The sequence below is a fragment of the Eutrema salsugineum genome, unplaced genomic scaffold (genome assembly GCF_000478725.1).
Source record: "Eutrema salsugineum unplaced genomic scaffold, Eutsalg1_0 scaffold_7, whole genome shotgun sequence".
Classification (NCBI taxonomy): domain Eukaryota; kingdom Viridiplantae; phylum Streptophyta; class Magnoliopsida; order Brassicales; family Brassicaceae; genus Eutrema; species Eutrema salsugineum.
In genome coordinates, this window is record NW_006256486.1 from 111,025 (window position 1) to 125,739 (window position 14,715).

Here is a 14,715-nt window from a genome sequence, read left to right on the forward strand (position 1 = left end):
TATATATTTTTTTTATTATTATAAAGCAAAAAATCGAATTACACCTCATTACAAGGGCCGAAGCTTTATCGGAACAATAATGTTGACCCATTTATACACACTCGTCTCGTCTCTGTGCACATCTCTCGTCTCGCTCTGTTTCTCTCACTTTCCTTCAAGGCAAATCCGTATCGTCGGTTCAGTTTAAGACGTACGAAGACACCCTTTTGGGTTAACTTATCTCTCTGTCCATTTGAATTTTGTTCATTTTTCCTTTGTTGAAGACATGGGAAAAGCTTCTCGGGATAATTTTTTTGGTAGGATATCTTATGTGTGCAACTACCGGCGACCTTTTTTGCATTGAAGAACCTGTTCAGAATGTCTAAAGCTGATTCGACTGAGTCAGTTAGCTAATCTCTTATCACTGCGCCAAAATTTTTGCATAGGATTGTAGTTGAGTTGGAATCTCAGTTAGCTTGACAACTTAATTCGGTTAGTGTAGTATGGGAGGTGACATGCATCGAGAAAATTGAGTTAGGAGAGCAGGGGATGATCTTGAATTTCAACTCTGGTTTGGTTTGTTCTTAGTTCATTGTCTGTTCCTCGATTAGCAGTGGATAAAATAAAGAGAAATATGGTTCTGAATCTTACCAGTGCACCCTATTGTAGGTTTTGAGTCAAAGTAAGTTATATCTTCCTGCAAAGTATTCAGCTGAGTCAAAGTAAGTTTCATATTGTGTAAAATAGTCACATATTTTTCACACTTGAGCGCCGTTTTTCTTTAATTGTTTAGCTGTGCTCGCTTAGTAATTCACACTTGCTGCTGAATCACTTTGCAGAGAAGAAGATCTTCCTCTTATAGTGGCCATAGACTTGCAGCCTATGGCTCCAATCGAAGGTGTCATCCAAGTTCAAGGGGACATAACTAATGCTCGGACTGCCCAAGTGGTAAGTTTTAGATATTGTGCTTATGATATTGACTGTTGCTTTCACTGATATAGTTACTTTGCTTTTATGTAGCTGAACTGCTGAAGTTGTTTTTCCCAGCTGTAACTTTTGCGAAACCTAAAAGCAGCCACAATTCTAGTATAGGTAAAACAGTATAACTTTCACATGTGCGAATATGATTCCCTTACACTTAAAAGGCTAATCATCAAAGAGGCAAAATGTTGCTTTCTTGAGAGATTCTGATTGCATTTGTCCACTTTTTTTTTGTATAGAGGCATTTGCGGTCTGCGAAAATTACTCCCCACCCGAAGGATTTAACCCGAGAGATATGCATCGTTCCTTGGAGAAAGTTGAAAGCCCTTCAGGTGGAAGCGATCTCGGTAAAGAAAAAGAAAAAAAACTCCTGACCTTCACCTTCAAAATCTCTTCAAGTTAGACTCAACTAAGTTGTGCATTGTTGAGTAGTACAATTTTAAATACTCTTTCTCAACCACCTAATTTGTCACCTAAAATGCTCTCTTCATGTGAATTTAACCTTTTGGATAAGACAAAGAAACATTCTTGATTTGACTTGAGATTTTATATTTTCTTGGTACTTTGTAGATTGCAGTAGTGGCTGGCTTGAAGGACCCAACAGAGTTTATGTTCCATTCTTGGCATGTGGTGACTTAACCGGCTATGGCATGCGGTTCAGCCTCCGATCGCACCGCCTTATAAAGAGCTTAAGAAAGCTTCGGCACAAAGCTTCAACTCTTATTAAGTGTGATACAAACAAAGAAAAAGAGGAAAGCTTTTCGTTGGACTCTATAAAAGTTTGTAGTATGGAATGTTGAGGGACCTACAATTTCTGAAACGCTTGATGTTCGTTATGATGAGGTTATATAATGTATTTATATATATCTACGAAAACTTATGATGCTCGGTTATGGCTAACATCAAGGAACTAAACCCACGGAAGCATAGCCGGGAGGTGTAAAACCCATCACCTACTGCTCAAACCACAGATGATCTTTAGTCTAATGAAATCATTTATCTATTAGAATCCTTTATGTTAAAATCCTAAATATCATATCATTGAATCATATCTTTACATATCGTTTTCTCTTTTCTTGTTCTCTTCATAACCAAATTAGTCATGACTGATTTCATTCTTTTCTCCATGAAGTTTTTCGTTGAACATCTTTAACTTGCTTTTCTATAAAGGACATCATCCATTCGTCGCTTTAGTTGATCTAATCAACAGAAGATGAAAAACTAATTAAGCTCTCAGTTTATAGTAAAACTGTTAACTACGATAAATCACCTTCGAGGATCAAAACAATATAATCTTTTTGTAAACTTTTTATGTGTTGAGTGGGAAAAGAATTACAAAACTTTTATAAAACGTATCCAGAATTGAAGATACAAATGACAAATCGATATATGCGTACATGATTGCACTCTCGGGCTACATAAAAATTTAACTTATTGGGCCGAGATTTATTGGCCCACGTAAGAAACGGCGAAAACCCTAAATGAGAAGAAGCATATACTCTTGGCATCTCGTCCACGACTATATATTCAGCTTCCGATTGCTCTAACGCCTCCTGTCACTACTTTTCTCTCTCGCTCAATCTTTCCTTTCATTCTCCTCTAAGGTTAGTTCGTTTCTTCCATGACTTTTTCTCCGATTGTTGATGTTTATTTGTATTCTCGATTTTGCATAGGTTTAGCCCTCTTTTTTTCCTCCTTTTTGATGTTTAGATTACCAATATCGTCAAGTTTTGCTGTTGATCTCTGTTTATCGTCTGGGATTATTATACCAATCCATTGCTTCGTGTTGTGCATGCTATTGATGTCTGTTGTCGTAGTGGGTCTGTTATTGTTTATTAGATCTGGTCTTTTTGATGGTCTAAAGATGAAATTCGGACAAGATCGAAATCTTCCTTAAAAAGTTTATTGATTATGCGCTATTCGTTTTTCGCCTTTATGCTGTGATCCTTGAGTAATTGTGTGAATCGCTTGACTTTTTGTTTTACTGGTTAAATTTTAGGAAAAGTATACCTTTTTGCTTGATTCGTCTATATTTATTCACTAAGTAAGATATTTTGCAAGTACGATCTTATTATCTATGATAGAGCTTTCAATTTCTCTCTTTGAATCTACTTGGTATAAACTTTTCATTCAATTGCCTAATTCTTGTTTTTGTATGATTGCAGAGATTTTGTAGGTGACAGTCAAAAGTTAGCCAAAATGGTATGCCTTTTTCATTTATTTATTATTCTCTTTCGTCTGTCTACGGTCTATCTGGATTCCATGCTTATAAAATTTTTATAAAAAAAAACTTGCAGGTGAAGTTCACAGCCGATGAGCTTCGTAGGATTATGGACTATAAGCACAACATCCGTAATATGTCTGTTATTGCCCATGTCGACCATGGTACTATCTTCAGCTCTTTTCTTATAAATATCTCTAGCAACTGTTTCTAAATAATTACCCACATTAGACTTATTTATTATGCTAATGTATACTTATTTCTTCTTGACCAACAGGGAAATCTACCCTCACTGACTCCCTGGTCGCTGCCGCTGGTATTATTGCCCAAGAAGTTGCTGGTGATGTTCGTATGACTGATACCCGTGCTGATGAGGCAGAACGTGGTATTACAATCAAGTCCACCGGTATTTCTCTCTACTACGAGATGTCCGATGCTTCCTTGAAGAGTTTCACTGGAGCGAGAGATGGAAACGAATACCTCATCAATCTTATCGACTCCCCTGGGCACGTTGACTTTTCGTCCGAGGTCACTGCCGCTCTCCGTATTACAGATGGTGCTCTTGTCGTGGTCGACTGCATTGAGGGTGTCTGTGTGCAGACTGAGACCGTGCTCCGTCAAGCTCTTGGTGAAAGGATTAGGCCTGTCTTGACTGTTAACAAGATGGACAGGTGTTTCCTTGAACTCCAGGTTGATGGTGAGGAGGCTTACCAGACTTTCCAGAGGGTCATTGAGAATGCTAATGTCATCATGGCAACCTATGAGGATCCTCTCCTCGGTGATGTTCAGGTCTACCCAGAAAAGGGAACCGTGGCTTTCTCTGCTGGTCTCCACGGATGGGCTTTCACTCTGACCAACTTTGCTAAGATGTACGCTTCAAAGTTTGGTGTTGACGAATCTAAAATGATGGAGAGGCTCTGGGGTGAGAATTTCTTTGACCCTGCCACCAGGAAGTGGACCGGCAAAAACACTGGTTCCCCGACCTGCAAGCGTGGGTTTGTCCAGTTCTGTTACGAACCCATCAAGCAAATCATTGCCACTTGCATGAACGACCAGAAGGACAAGTTGTGGCCTATGTTGCAGAAGCTTGGTGTCCAGATGAAGAATGATGAGAAGGAGCTCATGGGTAAACCTTTGATGAAGCGTGTCATGCAGACATGGCTTCCTGCAAGTACCGCACTACTTGAGATGATGATCTTTCACCTGCCATCTCCCCACACTGCTCAGAGGTACCGTGTTGAGAACTTGTACGAAGGTCCCCTCGATGATCAGTATGCCACGGCCATCAGAAACTGTGATCCAAATGGTCCCCTCATGCTTTACGTTTCTAAGATGATTCCCGCCTCAGACAAGGGTAGATTCTTTGCCTTTGGACGTGTCTTTGCTGGTAAGGTGTCTACTGGTATGAAGGTCAGGATCATGGGACCCAACTTTGTCCCTGGTGAGAAGAAAGATTTGTATGTCAAGAGTGTCCAGAGAACCGTCATTTGGATGGGTAAGAGGCAGGAGACTGTTGAAGACGTTCCCTGTGGTAACACCGTTGCCATGGTTGGGCTGGATCAGTTCATCACCAAGAATGCCACCCTGACGAATGAGAAAGAAGTTGATGCCCACCCTATTCGTGCAATGAAGTTTTCCGTCTCCCCCGTTGTCCGTGTTGCTGTTCAGTGCAAGGTTGCATCCGACCTTCCCAAGCTTGTGGAAGGACTCAAGAGGCTGGCCAAGTCTGATCCTATGGTTGTGTGCACAATGGAAGAGTCAGGTGAGCACATTGTTGCTGGTGCTGGAGAACTCCATCTTGAGATTTGTCTCAAGGATCTTCAGGATGATTTCATGGGTGGAGCTGAGATCATCAAGTCAGACCCTGTTGTGTCGTTCCGTGAGACTGTCCTCGAGAGATCTGTCCGCACTGTGATGAGCAAATCCCCTAACAAGCACAACCGTCTTTACATGGAGGCCAGGCCGATGGAGGAAGGTCTAGCAGAGGCAATTGATGACGGCCGTATCGGCCCAAGAGACGACCCCAAGATCCGATCAAAGATCTTGGCAGAGGAGTTTGGATGGGACAAGGATCTTGCAAAGAAGATCTGGGCGTTTGGACCTGAAACCACGGGGCCTAACATGGTGGTTGACATGTGTAAGGGAGTTCAGTACCTTAATGAAATCAAGGATTCAGTTGTTGCTGGGTTCCAGTGGGCGTCCAAGGAAGGTCCTTTGGCAGAAGAGAACATGAGAGGTATTTGTTTTGAGGTTTGCGATGTGGTGCTCCACTCTGATGCCATCCACAGAGGTGGTGGTCAGGTTATCCCCACAGCCAGAAGGGTTATCTACGCCTCTCAGATCACTGCCAAGCCCAGACTCTTGGAGCCGGTTTACATGGTGGAGATCCAAGCACCAGAGGGAGCTCTTGGAGGAATCTACAGCGTGCTGAATCAGAAGCGTGGACACGTCTTTGAGGAGATGCAGAGGCCCGGAACACCACTGTACAACATCAAGGCATACTTGCCAGTCGTGGAGTCTTTTGGATTCTCGAGTCAGCTTAGGGCAGCAACCTCAGGACAGGCCTTCCCGCAGTGTGTGTTCGATCACTGGGAAATGATGTCATCTGACCCTCTCGAGGCAGGAACTCAGGCTTCAGTGCTGGTGGCTGACATCAGGAAGAGGAAGGGTTTGAAGGAAGCGATGACTCCACTCTCTGAGTTTGAAGATAAGCTGTAAGCAGCCAGCACTCTCCATTTGCTGTTTGCTCTCTCCGTCTCTCTACCTTATTTTTGTCTTTGTTTTTTTTTTTGTTTACTATTTTGGTATGATGGATTTGATACTCTTTTATCTCCCCTCCTCGATGTTTTACTTTTAGTTGAGAAGAACTTAATTATGTGTTCGCAAATATTTTGCTCTTGATTATTTGCCTTGCACTCTTATATTCTGTGTTCGTTTGGTCATATTCATATGCTTAGGTTGATGATAGTTTTGAGACTTTGGGAACGAATTTTCTTGTATGATGTCTCGTTAGTCTAGTTTTCCTGCGCAAACGTATTGCTAATTTATTAACTGTGGTGGTTTTCATACAACACTAAACATAAGACGGAACAGAAACTGAGTATCCATTTGAGTTCAATAAGAACGGACTTGTTACCACATCTCTTCAACCCTTGTACATACCATCTCGTTCATTCATAATAATCTACAAACACCCGAATTGGAATACACCCAAATTATTATCCCATCTATAATCTATTTAATCCTCTTTTGTGCAAAGAGGAAATGTTTTTATTGAGAGATGTACAAAATTCATCCCCTTAGCAATCTTGAATTGGGATATCGTTATGATTGATTTTTGTGGTCGTACAAGACAAATCAAAAAACGCCGGCGAGAAACTTCGGAGAAGGACCAGAATCAGCGGTTGTTTTATTTTGAAACGCGTTTCTGTGGTCGTTGGTCGGTGTGAAAACGCAAATTTCTACGAACGGAACAGACCACCATCTAACTAACAATAATGCCTTAAACGATAGGCAACTATAACATCAACAAACAAAAAATAAGTATAAATATAGAGAGACTTGAAGCTCTTCATTACATGTAAAATTCTAAAACTCATATTCATCTTCAGCTATCCAAACTCATAAGACAATACAAATCAAAATGTCTCATCAGCAACTCGGTGAGTCAATCCTTCCCTACATATATATATATATATATATATATATGACATTATGTTAAAGGGAAGGTTAGTAACTTTTTGGGCATATGAATCAATTTATTAATTGGACCCCATTTTTTTCCAATATATTGTATGAAGAAATGAAGCAGATAGTGAGTGAGGCACCGTACGTGACGGCGCCGCCACCGATGGGTTACCCGATGGTGATGATGAATGACTCTCCCCAAACTGTACAGCCGACGCAGCAGAGCAAAGGCAGCGGTGGTTTTTTACGTGGATGGTACTCTCTTTCACCCAATTCATATCATATTCATATATGTTACTTATATTTCTATTAATCTCCTCCCAATTTACCCAAGTTCTTTTGTCTTCAAGGTATTATTGAACATTGTTTCTTTCTCTCATTGCTTTCTATTTTGCAGTTTGGCTGCGATGTGCTGCTGCTGCGTTTTGGATTGTGTCTTCTAGGGCTAGTTGCATCTCTTTTTTCTTTTGATTCTTTCTGTTTTCTTTGTATATTTTGCTTTTTGGGAGTTTGCTATTTCTCATTGTTTCTGTTGAGGTTTCTCTATTACGTTTGATTCTTCATTATACTCTGTAATAATTACATTCTTTTCCTTTACTACTGAATCATTTTAAAAGTTTGTTATTTGCCGCCCGTTTTTTTGTCTACCATCAAATATAAACTAAATGGTCAGTCAGCACTTGGCAGCAAATCGAATTTCTTGCATCTTGTCAGTCATTTCAGCCAATATACAGAGAGAACACACACACACACACACAAAAAGAAAAAGGAAGAAGAATCTAAATTTGAGATTCATACAAAAGACTTTATAGTTGGTGTCAATTCAATAATCATCACTCCCATTGCCAATCCCATGAGATTTCTCATACCTCGTTTCTTATTCTAGAGAATTTTTTAACCTCATCTTCTGTTTCACAACCAATTACGTTTTCGGAATGTAAAAAAAAAAAAAGATATCACTATATATTGCAAAACCAAGAGCAGTGAAATTCGATGCTATAAAAGACCGACGTGCATAAACAAAACCTGTGATGTTCTGTGAAGAACTGATTTTGAGATCTCAAGGTTCTGCTATACGTTGAAGCGGAAAAGCATCACATCTCCTTCTTTAACAATGTACTCTTTACCCTCTGATCTCAACTGCAAAACAATATCAATTTCAAGAAAACTCCGAGTTAGCAGGAGATTCATATGAGAAATACTTCGCTATGGAGCAGGTCAATATATGGACATCCGGAAGAAACTCACAAGTCCTTTCTCTCTCGCTGCGGCAAGTGACCCAGCAGAGACAAAATCTTCATATGCAACCTGATTTAACAACAAAATTGACACAATCGAAATGATGCCCGGTTTCATAATGAAAGCAAATGCTAAGACAACTGAAGCTTTCGGTTTCCAATTTTAATGACCAAGAGGAAAAAATAAAATGCTTACAGTCTCGGCTCTAATAAAACCCTTCTCAAAGTCAGAGTGGATGACACCAGCAGCTTGTGGTGCAGTCATCCCTGTATCCACAGAAAATTTACAACAAAATTACTTAAATATTCCCAGGAAAATAATGCATTTTAAGAACCCTACTGATTGGAAACCAACCTGCATGAATTGTCCATGCTCTTGTTTCCTGCCACACAGAAGGACCAGTTTAGAGGATAAAGTTGTTTCAAATAAGTTTTTTTGTGTTTATCTGTGTTTCTTCACCTTTTCACCAGAAGTGAAGTATGTCTGCAAACCTAGCAGACTGTATGTTGCCCTGATAAGGTTCCCAAGGCCACTTTCGCTGACACCTAGCGAGTTCAAATATTCTGTCCTTTCCTCAAGAGGAAGTTCGGTTAACTCAGACTCAACCTGCTTCCACGAAAGGAAGATCTATTCAGGTAAAATCTCCAGACTACACGGAAACCTCAGCGCATAAAGATGTAGTAAATCCTGACCTGTGCTGAAACAACCACATGTCCAGACTGCAGATCAGAACAAAGACCCTTTACTTCTTCAACATAAGTATTCTTCTCCGGCTCAGCAAGATCGGTTTCAGCAACATTTGCGACGTAGATCATAGGCTTCATTGTAAGCAAGCAAAGATGCTTTACGACTTCCTTCTCGAGGTCAGTCAATGCGACAGACCTTGCAGGTTTCCCATCGAGAAGGGCCTCCTGAATTCTTTCCAAAGCAGATTTTTCGGCTTCCTCCTGTGTCATTGAATGTCACATACTCTTGTGATTTACCGCAGACTGGGTTATGAAATGTTTTGAGAGCTCAGTAATTTCTGGGGGAAATTTACCTTGACTTTGGATTGTGAATCCTTAGCCTTCCCTTTCTTAAGTCTCTCGATTCTTTTCCCAATCTGTATATAGCTTGTCAAAAGGTATAAATCAGCTCTATAAACTCGTTAAAGAGAAAGAAATGGGGGGAAAAAAAGAAGTCTTGTAGAGCGTTTTGAATAAAAGAAACAAATTCTAAATGTTAGACAAGAGCGAGAAAGGAATGGCTCTCAATGCACCTGATCTAAGTCGCAGAAAATAAGTTCGAGATTGATGACATCAATGTCAGACTTGGGATCAACTTTGCCATTGACATGAATAATGTCGTTGTCCTCAAAACAGCGGACCACCTGAGAGCAAAGAGTGTTAGGAGGATTATCCATCCATTGATCCATATGAGGGAAACACAAGGATAGAAAAAAGTGTGAAACCTGGAGGATGGAATCGACTTCTCGGATGTGAGATAAGAACTTATTGCCCAAACCCTGGAAAGATGAAAACTTTGTGAGTTAGGAACTTGTGAAATTGGATTGAGAAAGATATAGAGATAAAGAGAGAAATGGAATCAGACTTCGCCTTGACTGGCACCCTTGACAAGACCAGCAATGTCGACGAACTCAATGGAAGCAGGAACCAGTTTCTGGGAATTGCTGAGTTTGGAGAGAACTTGAAGACGGGAATCAGGAACAGCAACGATACCAACATTGGGCTCAATCGTGCAAAAGGGGAAATTAGCAGCTTGAGCCTTTCCATTCTCGACCTGAAAATATAAGGTAAGAATGGTGTTTGACGAAATGCCTGAGAGAGTGAGAGAGAAGAAGAAGGCAGGAAGACTTACGACGGCGTTAAAGAGAGTGGACTTGCCGACGTTAGGAAGACCGACGATTCCGGCTTTCAAGCTCATGCTAACTTTGGAGGAAAAGCATCGCTTGTGGAGGGTGAAAACTCCGACGAACTTGGATTCACCGGAGAAGAGGAGCGGGTTTCTGCAGAGAGGAGACTTGGAGGGCAGTAAAGTGAGAGCCGTGACAACGCTGCTACAAGCTGCTCTCGCCATCGTCAGTCAATAGCTAATAATCAATAATATGTGAAGGGCACTCTATCTCTCTGTCTTTAGCGTCACCGTCTCTTTGCCTCTTCTCTATCTCCTTTTATTATCTCGCCAATTGCGGATTTTTATTTGTATCCAAATTCAGAAATTAGAGTTTTGCTACTTTAAATTTTCGATTTTTGGCGATGTTGCATAATCTTAGAAGTAATTTTGACAAAATATTCACGACGACTCTCCAATCCTCTCTTAAAAAAAAAAAAAGGTCTGGTCAACTAAAGAAGTATGATGAAAACAGTGAAAATTTTCATTCATATTTGGATTCGTCAGGCTCTGCACATATATATATATATATAAGAGCCAAAAGCAAATTGTACAACATGGCAGAATGTTCAAACTTGAGATAAAAAAAAGTATGTTTTTCTAAAAAAAAAGGAAAAAAACTGGGGAATCAAAGAGACAGAGATTGGGATTGGTGTCATGATTGGTTGGTTCTACTTTGATCGCTGTCTCAACTAAAAAAGACAATTTGTCCCATCTTTCTACGCTTCCTCTTCAATCTCCTCATTCGCTTCTTCTTCCACTGCACAAAAATCTCCTAAACCGTATCTCGATATAGTTTATCCAATGCAGAATCTCGTTAATCCCCTAACAATCGTCGTGTTGCAGAATCTCTCAGTGCACATCTAACATCTTTCTTAACCAATAATTATTGGTATAACAAAATCGAAAACACACATATCTAGTGGGCTTAATTTAATAAAATGACCCAACTTCCTTCTTCTGGGCCGATGTTCTTAATGAAATCCAATAACGGATAGACACGTCATACTTGCTGTGCAGACTACGATGACAACTAGAAGAAGTTGAAACGTTGGTATTAGTTGTTTTTTGGGTCTAACGTTGGTATTAGTTGAGGAGTAACTTGTTTATCTTCTCAAGAAGCGCAAGGAGTGAAGTCTCGCAAGATTCAAAGGAAGAAGAAGAAGAAGAAGAGTCTAGCATTTTTATCTATTCATGCATGGATTCTCTTCTCCTTTCTCGCCCCGCTTTCATCTCTCAGCCTTCGTATGGAGCTCGAAATGTTAACGAGGAGAAACGAGTCTTGGAAAAATCAAAGTGGTACAGCTTCCTTTTGAACTCTGCCTCATGTTTTTTTTTTTTTTTTTTCATTTCTATACTGGCTTGGGGGTAGATTGATCCGATCCTTGTTTTGAATTCGTGATGATCTAGTTTACTCAACTGGCTTACGCAACGGAATTTCGACAAGATCAAGGATGAGATCGTTCAGACAATTATAAGAGGATCTCCCTCCGCTTTTGTTATCAAGGTTATATAATCCTCTGCCGCTTTTTTACAATATAAACTTTCTCATCTTTTTTTCTCTAATTAACGGTTTGATGATATATATATATATATATATATATATATATATGTGTGTGACAGTCTCTAGTGAGTTGCATTTTCGATATGGCAATGGTGGACAATGCCTATATCCTGTTCGCTCGTCTATGCGTGGAGCTATTTAACGCGCTACCCCCATTTCGATCTGATGAATCTCACGGTGAGATCACCACTTTTGTGAGGCTCTTCTTGTCCAAATGCCGAAAGGAGCTTGAAAGCTCATCTCCTGATCAAACTTCTGCTAGACCACCACCGCTTGTTTTTGTTGAGGAATCAAACTGCTGGAGATTTATCAAGACCGTGCGGGTTTTGGCTGAAATTTTCAAGAATAGCATGGTCACTGAAACAACAAGGCAGAGTATTATCCAGGTTAATGTTTGCCTTTTGTCTCTTTAGAGAGATCAAGTGCGTAATTAATTTTAAAAAGTATGAAAGAAAAAAAAAAGGTCTCTAGCTAGCTAGTTTCTCTATTTACTTGGTTAACAATGTACTAATGTAGGTGCTTATGAATCCCATATTCCCACCTGAGAGGAATACAGATGCGATGAATTATTTTCTGTCCTACATTGGCAAACTAGCTGACTTCCAATTTTCTGATGAAAATGTCAAGCAGCTGCTAGTGCAAAGTTCTCGGGTAACACCCACCTCCATCAAAATTTTGGATTACCCATTTGGTTTGACTATTTATTTCTATATATACCTGATCTCTCTAACGCTGGCCAGTTTGATTGTAGGATGTAGAGTTGGAGAGGAAAGAAGCAGAAGACGCACTTGCTAGTCAAAAAGGAGAACTAGAGTTGATGAAACGGTTACTTGAGTCTTACAAGGAAGAAAAAGTTCAATTGCATTTACAAGTTCAAGGTTTTGAGAAAAAGTACCAAGAGGAGCTGAAGCTAAGGAAAGAAACAGAATATGCGCTTGCTATAGAACGGGAGAACATAGAGAAGGTAAGGCTTCGACTGGAAACTCTCGAAAATGAACATACTCATATGCTGTTGAAAGCTGAGGAGCTCGAGAGCAATTACGAGGTCGAGCTGGTTCAAAGGAAAGAATCAGAAATCGCGCTAAAGAAAGCGAGGAAAGAGTTGGAGGCGATGACGCAAGAGCTTGCAACTTGTCAAATAGAAAAAGAGAACATGGCCTCGCAGGTCAGAACTTGGCAGGACAAATACGACCAAGAGTCGAGCCTGAGGAAAGAAACAGAGGATGCTCTGTCTAAAGAGAAACAAGAGCTTCAGATAGTCAAGGGACTACTCGATTCATACAACCAAGCAGCGGATGTGATGCGAGAAGAGAGGGACAATGCTCTCCAAACAGTTCAAGAGCTCACCAGAAAGCAATTGGAAGAGCGTCAACCTCCAGCGTCGTTTTTCTGCCCTATCACACAGGCAAGCCCGTTTCCTTACAAAAAGATTGCTTGCACAACACTCAAATCTGATCTAGAATATAAAATAATATCTCTGCCTTGCTTGTGTGTCATTCATATATAATTTTCGCAGGAGGTGATGAAAGATCCACACTTTACGGCCGATGGATTTACATACGAAGCAGAAGCTATTAAGAGATGGCTTAGCACAGGTCACGATACATCGCCGATGACTAATGTCAGGCTTTCTCATCGCACCCTTACCCCCAACCGTGCTCTCCGCTCTGCTATTCAGGAGTTTGGTTTGATTCTTCCCGCTTCTTGATATTGATCATATTATAATGGCCTCACGAGTCCCTACTCTGCTACACTTAAGTTCTATGTATGAGCCTCTTTTTGAATTTGTGATCCAGTTTTCTTTAGCTTACTCTACTATTCAGGACCATGTTCTTCTTTCATAAATAAATATTCCTCATATCGGAAAACTGATCAACCCAAACTCTAATGAAGCGTCGACCTCCACCATCGTTTGTTTGCCCTATCTCGATCCCCTGGCAATTGTGCACATATATATCTTTACAAGAAGATTACTTGCACAACACTCAATCTCGTAGACTAGTAATATGTTTTGGTTGTGAGGTTTTATATTTTTGGCAGGAGGTCATGAACATTTGATCCACACTTTGCTGCCGATCGATGGACATACGTACAGAAACAGAAGCTACCTTTAGCACAGATCACGATACGTCACCGTTGACAAACCTCGAGCTTTCTCATTGCAATCTTGTCCCCAACCGTGCGTGCGAATCAAGAGTTGGAATCATTCTTCCTGCTTTTGTTAGCAATTAATTGGATTTTTTTAAAAAAGAAAAAAAGTCTAATTTTTATGGATCGATCCTTGTAGAAGTAATTTATGGATCGATCCTTGGGTAGTTTTATAATTTACGTGGCGAACTAACTGGTATTGGTTTATTGCTAAAAAAACAGAATGATTTCTCTCTCCAATTGAGTTGGCGGATTGGTAATGGTTTACAGCTAAAAAGAACAGAATTGCTTCTCTCTCAGTCGAGTCAAATTTATTGGACAAATTAAAAAAAAAATTAATAAAATAATATTAACAACTCCTTTTTGAATTTTTTGATATACATGCTCTAATACTTTGATTTTGGGCCTGCACTCTACTATTTATGAACCTCTTTTCTTGAGGTTTTCAATCCAATGTATTTCATAAATTAGGGAGATTACTATAGTAACCATCCACTGAACCAATACCGGATCGTACGTTACGTGGCTCAATCCGTGCCTTGTTTTTCTTTCTTTAAATATCCGATAAATGGAAATAAAGCCAAATTTTCTCAGAACGGTAAAGAATAAAATTGTGCTTTCTACACGCCTAAAACGCCATGAAAAGACAAACATACAAAATACCAAGAAAAAAAGTAAAAGCAACCCAAAATATTAACCTATATGTTTCCCTTTCTTTAAAACATAAAAAAGTCACGTGATGTAAGACTACTATTTGATCGCCATTTTTCAGACACTGATATCTATCCGGCCCTTCTTGTAACATGGAATAGTTTTTTTTTTTTTTTGGAATAGTTTTTCAGATTTCGAAATAATTACATCAAACCGTAAAAAAACAAATTATCAGTAATCACTGACCCAACTCAAGCCCTAAAGTCTCCTATCTTCTTACAATTTGTTATTTTTTAATGAGTTAGAGAGAGAGGAATAATAAAATGAGAGAGAGAGAGACAAAAGTGAGAGAGGA

At 39.8% G+C, this 14,715-nt stretch overlaps 4 protein-coding genes and 1 pseudogene across 4 annotated transcripts; 4 read left to right on the forward strand and 1 right to left on the reverse strand.

Moving 5' to 3' along the window:
• The first annotated feature begins 528 nt into the window (after positions 1–528).
• On the forward strand, positions 529–1,687 carry LOC112082787 (annotated as a pseudogene).
• Positions 1,688–2,486: 799 nt separating this feature from the next.
• Positions 2,487–6,102, forward strand: LOC18011062 (elongation factor 2). The gene is made up of 4 exons (XM_006392511.2): positions 2,487–2,564; positions 3,126–3,162; positions 3,258–3,345; positions 3,459–6,102. The coding sequence occupies exons 2-4, from the start codon at positions 3,160–3,162 to the stop codon at positions 5,897–5,899; spliced, it is 2,532 nt and encodes an 843-aa protein (XP_006392573.1). The 5' UTR covers positions 2,487–2,564; positions 3,126–3,159; the 3' UTR covers positions 5,900–6,102.
• A 681-nt stretch (positions 6,103–6,783) lies between these two features.
• LOC18011335 (cysteine-rich and transmembrane domain-containing protein WIH2) lies at positions 6,784–7,492 on the forward strand. Its single transcript, XM_006392512.2, has 3 exons — positions 6,784–6,843; positions 6,982–7,123; positions 7,266–7,492. Exons 1-3 carry the CDS (start codon positions 6,825–6,827, stop codon positions 7,309–7,311), a joined length of 207 nt encoding a protein of 68 aa, XP_006392574.1. The 5' UTR covers positions 6,784–6,824; the 3' UTR covers positions 7,312–7,492.
• Positions 7,493–7,680: 188 nt separating this feature from the next.
• Positions 7,681–10,411, reverse strand: LOC18011379 (ribosome-binding ATPase YchF). Its single transcript, XM_006392513.2, has 11 exons — positions 9,965–10,411; positions 9,698–9,886; positions 9,558–9,611; positions 9,366–9,476; positions 9,147–9,209; positions 8,800–9,054; positions 8,567–8,713; positions 8,462–8,489; positions 8,303–8,373; positions 8,117–8,176; positions 7,681–8,008 (listed from the first exon to the last, which is right to left on the reverse strand). Exons 1-11 carry the CDS (start codon positions 10,181–10,183, stop codon positions 7,940–7,942), a joined length of 1,266 nt encoding a protein of 421 aa, XP_006392575.1. The 5' UTR covers positions 10,184–10,411; the 3' UTR covers positions 7,681–7,939.
• A 759-nt stretch (positions 10,412–11,170) lies between these two features.
• On the forward strand, positions 11,171–13,269 carry LOC18011380 (putative U-box domain-containing protein 58). The gene is made up of 6 exons (XM_006392514.2): positions 11,171–11,296; positions 11,408–11,504; positions 11,621–11,947; positions 12,078–12,212; positions 12,313–12,966; positions 13,078–13,269. Exons 1-6 carry the CDS (start codon positions 11,196–11,198, stop codon positions 13,267–13,269), a joined length of 1,506 nt encoding a protein of 501 aa, XP_006392576.2. The 5' UTR covers positions 11,171–11,195.
• Positions 13,270–14,715: the final 1,446 nt, after the last annotated feature.